General features: G+C 41.2%; 2 protein-coding genes across 3 annotated transcripts; both read right to left on the reverse strand.

Annotated features, from left to right (window-relative positions):
• Window positions 1–1,100: 1,100 nt before the first annotated feature.
• Window positions 1,101–8,174, reverse strand: LOC137956372 (polyadenylation and cleavage factor homolog 4-like). Of its 2 annotated transcripts, none has more exons than XM_068803846.1 (8): window positions 7,358–8,174; window positions 6,372–6,473; window positions 5,977–6,234; window positions 4,792–4,908; window positions 4,115–4,699; window positions 3,778–3,967; window positions 2,024–3,667; window positions 1,101–1,660 (listed from the first exon to the last, which is right to left on the reverse strand). In XM_068803846.1, the coding sequence occupies exons 1-7, from the start codon at window positions 7,727–7,729 to the stop codon at window positions 2,061–2,063; spliced, it is 3,231 nt and encodes a 1,076-aa protein (XP_068659947.1). In that variant the 5' UTR covers window positions 7,730–8,174; the 3' UTR covers window positions 1,101–1,660; window positions 2,024–2,060. The 2 variants fall into 2 exon arrangements, with proteins under 2 accessions (XP_068659947.1, XP_068659946.1); XM_068803845.1 differs by having other exon boundaries at window positions 2,024–3,697.
• Window positions 8,175–8,913: 739 nt separating this feature from the next.
• Window positions 8,914–12,627, reverse strand: LOC137955141 (heat stress transcription factor A-3-like). Its single transcript, XM_068802011.1, has 2 exons — window positions 11,775–12,627; window positions 8,914–9,951 (listed from the first exon to the last, which is right to left on the reverse strand). The coding sequence occupies exons 1-2, from the start codon at window positions 12,420–12,422 to the stop codon at window positions 8,914–8,916; spliced, it is 1,686 nt and encodes a 561-aa protein (XP_068658112.1). The 5' UTR covers window positions 12,423–12,627.
• Window positions 12,628–14,609: the final 1,982 nt, after the last annotated feature.

Below are 14,609 nucleotides of genomic sequence, written 5' to 3' on the forward strand. Positions count from 1 at the left end.
CTTCACACATTTGACTCGGTGGCTTTTAATCAATCATCAACAGCTAGTCCAGCTTTCAAGTTATAACAAAAATGTCATTTTTATGAACCTATTTATTGTTTTTATAGTAGTTTATACCATGTAAGAAAAAAAATACATGAAATTTGGTGTTACTGTACCGGCTATTTTATCATCATCCACTAGTGCTTTTCGCTTTTTCCCAAGAAGAGGGATGAGAACCTGTTCCTTAAGAGGCAAATCAGCCAGAAATCTTTTTTCTCCTCCTCTCTTACAGGCCAGAAGTGCAAACTTAAATTTCATTAAACAAAATTTATACTTAATCCAGACAAAAAAGGAAAAAGAAATGCGTCGTCTGGACGTTGATGAGCTTATTTGTCAGCGATCCTACGATTATTCACTTGCTCTTTCCTTCAATATTTCTTTATTTTACCCAAGAGATGAGTACTAATACTCTTCAAAATGGACGTGCTTCAGTTGACCAAAGAGATTCCAACAAATTAAACAAAAGCACGTTGTGCTGTCCTTCGATAAAATACGCGGTCTTGTCCTCAGGCACCCTTGCAATTACTCTTCAAAGTAACGCAGGACAGAACGAAATTGAACCTCTTCAAGCCCCCTCCCCCAGATGTTTCTGTAAAAGGCGGAACTACGACTGTTTATTCTTGTAAAACCCACAAACATCTTCCATTGGGAACCTGAGTTAAGTCTATGCAGCCACAAAATGAACTCAAAATAACCGTTTCCCATACCTCTACATCTCAACTTTCTCCAAGGGACCGAAACGTGGTGGTCTAACACCGTACTCATATGCGTGAAGTGATGAATTCAGATTCTTTAATCTATTTAGCTGCTTGGGTTTCCACAATATCTGCGGTGTGATTAGAACTTGGGTAATGGGGCCAATGCCAATTTAAAGATTTTGTTGAATCCCGAAATCTTCACATAATCGAGCGTCAAAGTTGAGCATAGGATGAACCTCTGATATCAGAGTTAGTGAGCAGTTTCCTTTGCATTCCAAAACGCCACACAACTAAAATATCTGTGTACTTTCACCAATCTCGGTTGAAGGTCCGGCAAATATAAGCCGCAGATCAGCCGGGTGCATACGCATAATAATAATATTTTTGAATGTTGATACACAGAAATGTAATAAATGAGATTGTCAAAAATGTGGCAAATGAAAGGGGCTGCGGCAGATGGTCGTTATGGCATTTACGACATTGTAAAAAAGTGAACACATTTAGTGCTGTGTCTCCATATCAACCAGCCGATGTACCAAAAACGCAAATCACCACACCGCGCGCATCAGCAGGACAGGGTCCACTTGATCTCTTAACATGAATTATGGAAGCAAACAGAAAAATCTTCTCTAAAGCAATCAAACATAAAGCCAGAAAAGCAAAAGAACAGAAAAATGCAGAGACAAAAATATACTAAGAGCCCATTTTCAGATTTCTTTCAAAATATGGAGAGAGTTTTATGGACCAAGTGGAGGCTGGCATCTGATGCTTAAGCACAAGCCAACTGAAACGGATATAACATGCACATTTTACTCAAAAACTGTTAGTCCTCGACCCGTTCAACAAAGAATCATGCCTGTGTTGGCACTGAATGGTGGGCCGGAAGCTCTCCCTTCAGTATCATACTACCATGCGTCAACCTGCATACAATAAAATAAATCAGTATGCGCATGAATTATCAATAGCTTATAAAACCAAAAAATTGAACATTTAAACAGCTTTTCATATTTCCAACCAGGTGTGATAACAGACTCACTGGCTTCAAATAAAAGCTTTAGGAACAATAATATCATTGAAGCATTTCCCTTCTTTTGAAGCTCCAAGTTCTTCAAACTAAACTATTTACTCTGGCCCTGAGCATGATCCCGCACTCAATGAAGTACTTAGTAGGCAACTATAAGAATTAGATAAAGATGAAACTCCACACCTTTACCTTAATTTCTCAGGTTGACATCATGAACACAACAAAAATATATTAAACAGTGAAGAATAAGCATACGTACACGTCAGAGAGAACCAGTGGTAGATCACACTGTTTCATTATGCCTCAGCAGCTTGCTCAACAGCTGTACTTTGTGATATACAGTGAGTGTGTACAATAATGCCAACTTTTTCTGCATTCTCCATGACACCATCATCACCTAGTCTAGGTAAGTACACTGTTCCTCTGTACATCCATTCATCTCTCGCATCACTATACCAATCTTCAAATGGTTCTCCACATAAAGCACAAATGCACTGGCTTTCATCTGCTGGGACCATGGGCTCACACGTCTCTACCTCAGAAGCTCTCTCTTCGATGAGCCTAGTAGAAGGACCCAATGGTGGTCCCATATCACCAGTAACCCAATCATCTATAGTTGCAAACCACGTCCTTGAAACTTTGCTGCAACTGGTTAGCTCTTGCTTCTTTGAAGCATGCCAGTCCAGGTGTCTACTGAGCTCTTCTTGAAGATCTATTCTTAGACCACAAATACTGCATTGATGTGGAAGATCATCAAACAGACTACTAATGACCTTCAGATGCATTTCACGAACGATCTCTGACCTGAATTCAGTGCCTAACGGATACTTCACCTCTATTGATGTTGACTTGGAACTAGATGTGGCAATCACAGCAGGCTCTGGATGAGATTTCTCAACTGTAGAAGATGTCACACTTAAAGAAACTGGGACAGAGGAACTTCCAGCAAGTCCTGTGGTTTGCTTTTGTGGTTGGATAGGCAGCTGTGGCTCGCTTTGAGTTACTAATTCGGTGGATGGAGTTGATATTAAGCCTTTTGCAACTAATGCACTCAAAAGATCTGATAGTGGGTTTGGTACTGCATTAGATGAGTTTGATGTTGGTGAGGTAGAACCCACAGTGGAAGTGAAAGGAGGGGGGCCTGGAGGAAGAGGAGGCTGAACTTTTTTAGAAGCATGTGTAATAAGAGGTGGTACATCACCATGAGAAGTTGTGCCCACTGAAGGTGTTGAGGAACCAGTCTGCTGAACTGGAGGAGGTTCACTAGGATGAGGAGGTAGAATATTCACATGTGAAGACTCAGGATGGCTTGGGTCAGGTGAGCCACTGGTTACAAGATTGGTCCCAACCAGACCGCTTTTCATGATAGCAGCTAATAAATCACTCGTCTTAGATGATTTTGATAATGCCGCAGCAGACTGGTTCAAATCTTCCGACCCAGAGCAATCAATTGCTTGTGCAGGGCCTATTGCCAGAGGCTTAGATAACGAGTTCTGTGCCTGATTTAATGGTTCTACAAGTGGCTGTTGGGACACAGGTAGATGACGGTTTTGCTGAGCAAAGGATGGTAAAGAAGGTATTGAACTCTGTAAATGTTGAAGGGGCCGCGAGGATGGCAACTTTGCAATCTGCAATGGCAGAACTTGGGTTTGCGGCGCAACTGATAAAGACTCCTGTCTAGCTTGAATGCGTGGATCCCGCTTTAGTCCCACTAGCTGAGCTCTTTTAACAGATTGAGAGAGGGATGGCGGCTGAGAGAGGTCATGATCCATCAAGCCGGCTGATGATGGAGAATGAGGCCGCTGGTCGAAGGATGACGGTTCAGAAGGTGATGGAGGCCTCAATGGATGCTGTAGATGCCCAGGCGTTCCGCTTGATCGTGACGCTGAACTAGGTAGATAACCTATGTTCAAAGGAACAGAACTCACAGATCCTGTGTTTGTTTGATGTCCTGTTTTATTAATAAATAAATTGAAGGTGCAATTGAGCTACCGCAAACAGAGGAAGACTGACCTGAAACAATCGAAGCCAGGCTTTTGTGCTTCAAGCCATCTGAAGGCTGCATATCCTGAGAAGGCCATAGTCGTGGAGTTTGATGACCAAATGCAGCTTGTCCTCCAGACAGAGTGTCTGTATAAGATTCAGCCCCTGACCCAGACATGTTACTTCGTATGCCACGAGGTTGATTAAAGCAATCTATCTCCTGTACAAATAAAAAATGCCAATCAGCAAATTTAGAAGCTCAACACTACAAAGATGCATAACATCTACTTCAGATTATGGCGACCCAAATATCGAAAAAAAAGTGCTACTGTTTCAATGAATTATGTAAAGATAGAGCAAGCCACACCGTTTTCAATGGAACTTTTTCTTCACCACTGGATGGCTTCTCCAATCTAGAAATATCATGCGAATTCCATCTAGAAGTATCTAACAGTTCAGTCTCTAAAGGCATCCATTTGCCTCTTGTCACATTTTTCAGTGATTTTTCAGCTTCTTCTGTATTCCAACAGTCTTTCCTAGAAATTTCAGTCCCACATTCATCTATGAGCCTAGAGTTCATATCCTCCCACATGAATTCTTCTTCCTCAGAGTTCTTCCAATTTTCAGAGGCATCCTTGTTGCTCCTATTTGCCATAAACTTTGTCTGCCGCTGATTGTTGGCTTGTACACGAGGGTCCCTGCTATTTCTGTATGCATTTGGAGCATCAAGACCATTCCTCTCACCCAGTGCTGGCTTATTTGCAGAATTGATCCCCCGAGAGGGTTTATCAACTGGTTCTCGCACAGCGATCCTCTCACGGCCTTTACCAATTCCCAAGTCTGAATGCCGAGAAAAATCGGAACCATATTCATAATCTCCCCCATATACAGCATCCAGATTCTTACTAGGAGCAGCTTCATTTGGATGATCACTTTGAGAATGTTGAATGTTCTGCAATTTTTTAAGGTCAAATGAGCAGCAAACAGATGGAAAAATAAATAATATGCCCACCAATTGAATAATACTGGAAAGATATTGCATACCGTTGCCTTAACAGGCAAACTAGCCCATGGTCGACTGCTACCTATAACAGCAGAACTATCAGACTCCTCAGCCGTTGTAACTGTGCTTCCAGTAGTTTCGTTATTTGTTCCCTTCGCCTTCACCATATAAACTTAAGTGAAGATCAACCCAGAAAATAATCTACAAATGCATGACGCCAGATCAGCGCCTCCAAAGAGAGATGACTATGAAGATTCTTCTACAAACACAACAGAGAAGAAGCAATGCCATATGACCAACACTCTCTAAGCATCTATTGCAAGATAAGTGAAGATCCAGCATAAAAATTGTAAGAAAAACCCACACCCCTGACCAAGATGTACATTAACTAAAAAATTGATAACGGAACTGCACATTCAGTTCTAGAAGAAGAGTTCCACAGTTCACACTTATCAGAACAAATCATAGTATCTGGTATGATTTCCAACAAACAGGCAAATTTCTGAAGTTTATATTGTAGATCACAGGGATAACATAAGCAACTTGGTTACTGTATCCCAAACCACAAATTTTACGGCAACAGACAGTCAATAATACAACTAAAACTTTCATGACTTACACGAAACTAATGGTGTCTCCTCAAAATATGATAGCATTTGCAGAGAAGACAGAGCAATGTTAGACAAAGAATAAAAATTAAGTAGGCTTAATGAGAAACTGCACCTAGTAATTGCTCATAAAGCACTGAGAATATCAATGCAAACATCAGAATGCTTCTAGCAGAGAGTACCCATTGTACACACATAGAATCTGCTTCAATATCTTTATGGGAAGCTGTGTGGAAGTTGATTCAGTAGACACCAATGTGCAACACATACTTCCTTGTAAGTTGGCATGAAAAAAGATAATATTTCTAATTCAGCCTACAAATGTCTTACAAAGTAAAATTTACATATTTGTGAGTGATAAGAAATCAACATGATGACTTAAGTTAGATGATGATTCCAAAAATGATAGTTTGGAGCCTTCATTGATTGGCTTAAAATCACTATAAGCTCCAAAATAAAATCATATCAGCAAAGAGTGGATCTAAGAATTTTAAAAACCTGTCAACATTTGGGAAATACAAAAGAACAAATAGTCAAGTTAGTGACAGTTCAATTTTATTATCTTAGCCCATTTCCATGACCCATGCAAGATCTGAATATGCAGAGAAATTCACTTACCCTAACTTGTTGGAGGCGCTGTCGAGCCTCCAGGTACTTGGGATTTACATGAATACTATGTGGTGGTCGTTGTAACTGGGAATCTGGCCTGGATGTCACAGCACCTGCTGATGAACCATTGATGGCAGGTGTGAAACCAAGTTCTTTCTCAATAATTTGAAGTGCAGCCTGAGGAAACACTCCTTTCCAAGTACCAAAAAGATGACGCATACTAGGATGGATAGACGAATCAACCTGTTTATAGGCCTTGCAGAATACCTAATAACGAAATTATAAATTTAGAACACCTAAACTATTAAGAAAAATAAAAGCATATGGATTATCCCAGATCTAATGGTCTCTCAAACAGATCATAATGTAGGCACAATAATAAGTGATGCAAAGAAAAAACTAACCTCAGGCAATCTGCCAGAAAAATGTCGAATGTAATCTCTCCCAATATTCTTAACAATACTATCAAGAAGATAAAGGGAGGGCAGCTTTTGCTCACTAGGAACCTGCACAATTTACTTTAAGATCAGAGACACTACAAATCACAGTCAAATTCTTCAAGGAAAATGAACTTCAACAGCTTAGACATAGTATTTTATTTCTCATGGCAACAGTAATATTAAAAAAAAAAAGTGAGATCCCACATTTTAGAACTAAGGCCAAACTCAACAATTTACAGACACAATTTAGTACAAATCTTCCTCAAGAGGTAAGAGTGAACAAAGATGTAGTAACTACAAGAAGCCCAACATCAACAACTCTAAAACCCAAAGTGCTAAAAAATTTTGAGGTTCCAATAGTAATATCAACTAGATGGCCCACTGAAACAGTATGTAGAATAATAGCACAATTAGTAACGTCAAGCATAAACCAGGATTCCACATTCATTACATCAAAAGGCAACTATGCTGAACCGCTAACATAATGTTATTTAGAGTGATCACAACTACTGATTCCCATATTCATAAAATTTTCCATGTCCAATATTAATATACTCCCAAACTCAAGGCCATAACTTCCACATCTTTTCCCTAAAGATCCAAATATTAGAAAAGCCATCTGAAAAATAAAATAGCGGTTAGGTGCCAGGCATCACACGAAGTCAAAACCCATCCATCGAAAGGAAACCAAAAAAGGGATTAAATGGAACAACAGAAATCAGTAAGTTATCTTTTGCCAGATTACATAAAACTATTTCCTTAACCGCAAAAATCTCGACAATTAAAATCCACTAGAATTTTAAGCTTCAACTGAGCTCAATTATCCACAACATGCATAGATTAATGCACTTTTATTTTCTGTAAACACGGAAGCAGTATCATAATTTGGGTAGCGCAAATTGAACTGAATGGGCGTCACACTAAGCGGGAGCAGCAGAAATGAAATAAACCTCGAGAATATTCGCGCAGATGGTAGCAGCGATTCCCTTGGCCGCCTGGGTATTCTCCCCAGCAATTATTGTCAGGTTGGTGATTATTGGTTTGGAATTAAAAATGAGCTCGGCGAGGGCCGTTTTATACTGCGACACAATATCCTGCTCTTCATGCGGCGGCTGCTGATAGTGTCCAGCTCCCCGGATCGAATCATCTCTCTCCTTATCGCTCGCCTTGAACCTCGAAACCACCGGCATAGCGCTGCCCACAGATGCCCTCTGGGAAAAGATGCGATCGCGATCGAATTCAGCATCCCCCACCAACCTTGGTTTCTTCGTTCCCGGTTCTCTCGTTCTATCTATAGATCTGCGCGAGCTCTCCATCTCCATCCCAGGAAATAAAAACGCGGGACAAATCAATAGACGAAAACCCTAACCCTAAGTTGGTCAACTCAACAAACACCAGACGGAACAACGAAAACGAAAACAGCAACAGCCACTGGAAGTATCGGAACCCGACTGGATTCCGGAGGAAACCGCCCGAAGCCCCCAAGCCGACGCTCCGACCGATGTCCTCTAAAGCGATGGAAGAACGTCATGGACGGGGCTCACAGAAGAGAAAGTCCCGGCAGGTGCAGGTGAATAGGGGGGGGGAGGCGATATAAGAGATTTGAATGGAAGAGAAAAGAGGGAGACGGGGAGGAGAAAGAGAGGAGGGAGTGAGTGAGGGTGTCGAAGGTAGCTCTGAGAGCATTGGTAAGGAGAGGGGAGGAAGAGAAGGGCAAATATGGGAATTTAGTTATTGTTTTTCGTTATTGTCGACCGCCAAGAGACGGAGGTGAGAGCAACGGGGAGCCGACGAATGAATGAACGAATCGATGGATCAATCCAAGTTGTGGAGAGTTTCGGACGAGAAAAGCTGCGTGAAGACGTGGCCAACCTCGATTTGCTCCCACATTTAGTATTGAAGCTTTGCTTCAAAATACTTTCTGACGTGGCAAACGGAACCGCCAAAACCAAATAAGCAGGATTCATTCACTTAAGCATTTACCATTGGTTTTTGCCTCTTGATATAGGTTTTTCCCAACCATGGTTCTACCTTTAGATTGGGCAAATCAATTTATTTGAGGTTTATTCGTCGTATACTAATTAAGAATAGGCCGAACATTAATTATTTTTATATTTATCATTATTTTTATATCTATCACTATGTTTATCTCTATCTATATCGATAGATAGAAGGCATGCACAAATACCATTATCAACAATAACATAATTAGTATTGCAATGGAATCAGGGGATTGCGTCCCCCCAAGAATTGCTGCAAGTTGGTTAAACATATTACAAGGCCGGTTGATACAAAAAGAAAAGAAAATCAATTACCATGGCTACCCGGCAGAGAAAAAAATTATACAAAGAATCATGAACAGAGAAAAGACTGAATTCTGTAGAGACGGGTAACTAAGGATCTATCATTATAATAAATTGTGTTCCAAACCAATGGGAACTTCATGAACAGAATCCCAAACTAGCATCTAAAAGAGCTACTAAAAAGCAAATGATAGTCAGAGGCCCTAAGGTTCGTTATGTTTAGATCGGTCTTCATATGGCAGCTCGTATAGAGTGGTCTCTGCCTCACCCAAAGAGGGTTCCTCCCCCATCCATTTATCAATCGCCAAACCCTCATCTACTTGCTGGCAACCGAGGCTCCACAGGGATTCTTGCACTTCATAGCCGAAAGGATTGTCCCACACATCCTGGCTTGATCCTGCATTACTTGAACCGATGTTGAAACCCATTTCCCAGGCCTCTTCTGGTTTAAGAAGGTCCTCAGCTGCTGGAGAAAAGACTGGTGGAAGCATTTTCATTGGAGATAATTCCTCTGGAAAAGAAACTAAATACTCTTTACCGCTGGAGCTACCGGGGTCCACAGAGCTGGGTGAATCAGCTTCAATCTGACCCATAGCTTCCCCAAGATAAGTCATAACTTCAGATGCCACATCCCCCATCTGGCCTTGTGTTTCAAGCAGTCTTCCAAGAAAATCCTGAGAAAGATATCCTGAAACTTGCTCACCTGTTTCAGTTCCTGTTTCTTGCATTTCACCCATAGAACCGATGGAACCACTCCAACTTGTTTTATACCTCACAATATGCCCCTCCGCCATAGATGGGCCTGAGGTACTTTGCATCGCTTGCTGTTGCTTGAGAAACTTCCTTCTCACCCTTGAAGCAATGTTTGTTCTATTTTTCTGAGCCTGGAAATGGGACATGAAAACAGTGTTTTGAAGAACTTTTGCAAGAAAGGAAACCATCTGTTTTTGTCTCTGCTCTGCCCTTTCAAGCCGTTTCGTCATTGTGTCTACTTCGTGGACAGTCTGCTGGTGCTCCTGCTGCAGTTTAATGACCTCTTGCATTAGTGAGCTCCTTTCTTTCCTCAGTTTTTCCATGTCGGATCCTACCTTCACTGCTTCAGTGTAAGGCTCAATGTGGAGTCCAACATGCTGCACTTGGGGTAATTTTCGCCTACGAATCTTTTTTAACAAATTCCTTTGCCCTCGCAGGAAATCTTCATTTGCAAACTCCCATCGATCAGTCTTGATCTTACGAAATCCCTGAAAAACATAAAAGTCGTAATTCTAGTGAAAAAGGGGAACGCAAAAGAGATGTCAAACACAAAAGCATGAAAAATCCTTACAGCCACACAGACTAACATGAATCTGTATACATGTACATAATACAAAATCAAGTACAAGAATAAGAAAAAAATTATCCATGAATACTCAAAGGCTGGAAATACTGAACAATTCTTGATAATACCTCTACCTGCTAAAGAAGGAGACACCCATCCTGTTAATGGGTGACAAGATCAGAGGAGAGGGATTTTCTTTCTGTGTGGATGTATTCCAAGAAAGAGCTCACCATCCAGGCTAGTAACTTATAGTTCTACAAGCCTGTTTCTGTAGGCCTCAAAGAGAGGTAAGGCAGAACAAGTTGCATAAACCGATAAGGAACAAAGAGAACATTCTTTCACTATACAATTACAAGCTTTTAAAATTGAAGGACATAAGCATTGCATGTGAGACGTGTAAAAGAATAGGAGCACTACTAACACATTACAAACTCCAGTTATATTACTAAGATCATTTTTTTCTTTGAAATGGTATGATCAAATCATTAATAAGGAAACAGAAGAGTTTAACAATCATAAAAAAAATGTGTAGCTCAGCATAACCAGAACAATAAATTGGAAATCTATTACAAAAATATTGACTTGAAACTTCATCCAACACAAGCCTGACCTTGATCCTGTATACTTACTAAAGAAACTTTGCATTTTTATTCTCCTAAACAACTTAACCTCCAAAGAACTTACAACAAAAGGGCAACATGTTCGGTTGCCCAGGAGACCAATTCTATTGATAAAATAGACAAACTAAGAATCAAATCAGAACACCAAATTCCAAACTTCACCGAATGTAGGGTTCAGCGCAGAAAAAGCAAACAAGGAAAGAGAAAGTACTGATCTGAACTAAAAAATCAACCAAAAAAATCTTGTTTCTGACCATAAGATCTTGCAAAAGCATTTTATGCTTCCTATTTCTGTTCCTGTAGTCGATAGCTTTACTTTCTATGCCAAGTGCACATGCCTCTCCATTGAGGGAGATGAGCTGTAAATAAATAAAATCACGAACATAGCTCATAATATAGCAAAAGCTCCATTCTAGTTCTTTTGAATCTCACAGCAGTAAAACCTACTGCCCCAATACCCTTGAAAATTCAGGCCACACACACAGAGGCCTTCCAAGCATTTAATACCTAAAACCAAGACATATATGTTCATCTAATGATGTGAAATTCTAATCGAATGGTAAATGTTAGCAACCATCTGAACCTGCGAATCAACTTTCTGGATACAAATATCAATGAAGCACTGAATGCAGGGTCTCCATCCTAAAAACAGGTTTACCAGAGGATGCAAAAGGATACTCCAGCAGTTCAAGAATACACGTATGAATCCTGTAGCCTGCAAGATGAATAAAGCCGGCTACCACCAAACCAACCACAAAAACTTATACTTCTTCCGTCATCAATACATCAGCTAGATCAATCAAATCAAGCGGCTCTTAAGCAAACTACCACAAAAATAAAAAAAAAGTTTCAACCAAAAGACGTCCAAATTAAATTGTCTACCCAGGAATATGGAAGAGAAAAAGGATACGACCGCACATTCTTCATATTCCAGAATTCTTACATGATACATCGTGATTTTACATAAACCTTTTCGGCAATCTACAGATTAACGTCTCGATCAAGTCCAACCGCAATTACCAAAGGAAAACAAACAGAAACATGGCAATAAATAAAAACGAAAAAGAACAAACAACTACATACAGATTACATCAGCCATTACAGACAACGATTTAGAAATACCCACATAAGTATTTAGTTGCCGAATAAAACTGGAGAAATTGTTGTGCTTGAAATGCTGAGGAAGGATGGTTCTGGCAAACTCCACAGGATCCCATACCACGAAGCTCGCTCCTCTCGTACCCCACGCAATGATAGAATCCAGAACCAGGTCATCCACCAAATCATAAGTCTTAGAAAGAAACGGAGGAATGGGAACCCCTTGAAGAGCTTCGAGAGGCTGAGGCACCGCACTTGAACTATCCCCTGTTTCCACCTCAGGCGAAACCTGTGGAGACAGAGAGGACGAAGATGACGATACGACGGCCGGTGGCCCCTCCTCAGAAGGCTCACCTCCCGCCTCGTGAGCCTGCGAAGCAGAGGTCCACGGTCTCGAGGCGGAAAAAGTAACACCAATGAAACTCTCCCCACACAATCCACCCGTAGAAGACTGCAGGCCAGATAAGGTATCAATATCCATCGAAGACCCAAACCCTTTACTTCCAGAAAGATGCCCCCCCTCGTCCAAAGGTTCGACTTTGACATCCGCCACAGAAGAGAACGCCTCGAATTCGCGCATCCGCAAAGAACCCGAAGGCTCCCCATCTACAGGAAAACATTGAGAAGGTTGAATGGTATGCGGAGGAGAAAAATGGAGCTTATCCCTGGGATTCATATTAAGGCAAAGATTACAGCAGATGAGAAGGGAAGAGGCGGCGTCAGGTATTTCGGTTTGTAACCTATAACAACACAGGGAGAATGGAAAGCAGGTCGGTGAGCGAAGGAGGAATATATCTCCATTTGCCGCCTTTGGCAGGAAAATATCTGCTAGTGTTTGAGGAAGGAGACGAGTGGGACTGGACAGTAAGTCGGTTAGTGTGTTCGTTGGGAGGGGAAATGGCGGTTGGAAAACAGGGGGAGAAGCTTTTGGAGGAGGGAACTTGGTCTCAGAGGAGATCTTTTTTAACAGAAAGAGACAGAAAGCTCCTCTCGTGGTGGCAGGTCATTGTATTTTGTCGTTTCCTTTGGATCTGGACCACCGCACCGAGGTTAAATTCCATGATACCGGCTCAGCCGAACCGGGGTTTAACAATTTCGTTGGGTTATGAGGATTTCAAATTTGTTGAGGGCTGGATATGCTGAAATTACACAAGAGAGCGAGACACGCCACTTCATTTTCACTTTTCACTTTCACTTTTAATAGGTACTTCACTTTCAATTACTTAAAATTTGAATGACTGTGATGACTCAGATTCAAATTATATCCGTGGTGTCACAATTAGAAACCAGGAACTAACTTGGGTCCCTAAGATTTTGAGTCAGTCGGGGCTTGAGATAGACTGAGGTGAGTCGTTGACTCTCTTACGTAATAGAAGAGGTGAGTCTGACCTATCCTTTTCCAAAATCGAGTCATCCCGATCGAATCACAGGTTAACTCACCGGGGCGGACACCAGGTTCTATCTAGACTTATTTGTCAGGCGGCCCAGCTTTTCACTGGAATTTTGAGTGCCACGAGGGTGGAAAAGAAAATATAAGTAAAACCCAAGCCGAACCGGGTCAGTTAGCCGACCGGTTGAACCATAATCAGATCGTATTCGCGAGTGCCACCTTCTAAATGCTGGTTGCTCATATTCTGACAGTACGTGATTCATTGGTCCCACAACTCCGTAATCAGCCACTAGAGAGCGCATAATAGTATATGGCCACGTGGCTCTTCCAAAGTAACATCGTTAAAATTTTCAGTTTTCTGGCATTTCTGCTTAGCTGTCTCAAGAAAGTTGTGATAAGACATACTTAGAGACTTAAGTAAAGAATTAGTCGACATACTTAGAGACTTAAGTAAAGAATTAGTCTTGTCCAACTAAAAGTCGACAAATAACCTGTTTCATCACGCGGCGTCTAAGTCACATCTGATTGTATTTGGGCAGCAAGTTGCCAACCAGCCTAACGGCCACCGGCATGCAGCTGGCAGACGAACCGGTGGACCCTGGGAGTAACGAGCCAGATCGTGCTACCGCATTCATTGGACAAGATCAGTGATGTCTTAAATCAAGGATTTAATACGTAATCCAGTTGGTCAAAGGAAAATAAGATTTTCTTGGGCCCACGTACGAGTTTTTCCCGCTGCCGACCTGTCTCAAAATCACCGATGTCGGCCCTAGTTACGTAATCGAACATGACTTAAAATTAAATACTTTTAAGATATCAACCGATTTGGTCATGATCGGACGGCTTAAATCTGTTGATCGGATAACCTATCTCATGTTTCGCACCAAATTAATTTTTTATTAGATCAGCCCTTTTCTGCCGATTTCTTTTCTTCTCGTTTCTGTTACGTTGGAAAACGGTGAAGAAACCCGTTTATTCATTTCGATTTTGGCGTCTATGTCACATCTCACTGTATTGGTGCAGCCAGTTGCCTAATTGGTCAGACCGGCATAGGCTGGCAAACATTGCAGGTGGGCCCATTGAATAAACGCCGTATCGTGCCACGGACATGATTAGTGGGGTCTTAAACCTACGTTTTAATACGTAATCGATTTGGTCGAAAGGAAAATAAGACTTCTGGACCCACAAGCCGTTGTCGCTTGAGTACGTAATCGAACTTTGACATGACGTAAGCGCATGTGAAGGAAAACAGAAATAAATGTGCTTCTTCTCATATTGGAAACTTGACAAGGAAACAGAAAATTTCATTTAAAATTACAATCAAACAAAATCTTAGCTTATTAATTTATTTTCTGTTTAGGAACAAACCACAATGGGTGAGTTGCTTAAATGCCGTATCTCCGGTTTCCCTCTCGCTCCAGTTTGTTCTGCTCTGGAAGATGGTGAAGAAACTCAGTATGGGACGTCAGAAGA

Source organism: Aristolochia californica, unplaced genomic scaffold (genome assembly GCF_029961685.1).
Source record: "Aristolochia californica isolate CCGP_79_NKW_82.1479 unplaced genomic scaffold, dmAriCali1.0.hap1 SCAF_2, whole genome shotgun sequence".
Classification (NCBI taxonomy): Eukaryota; Viridiplantae; Streptophyta; class Magnoliopsida; order Piperales; family Aristolochiaceae; genus Aristolochia; species Aristolochia californica.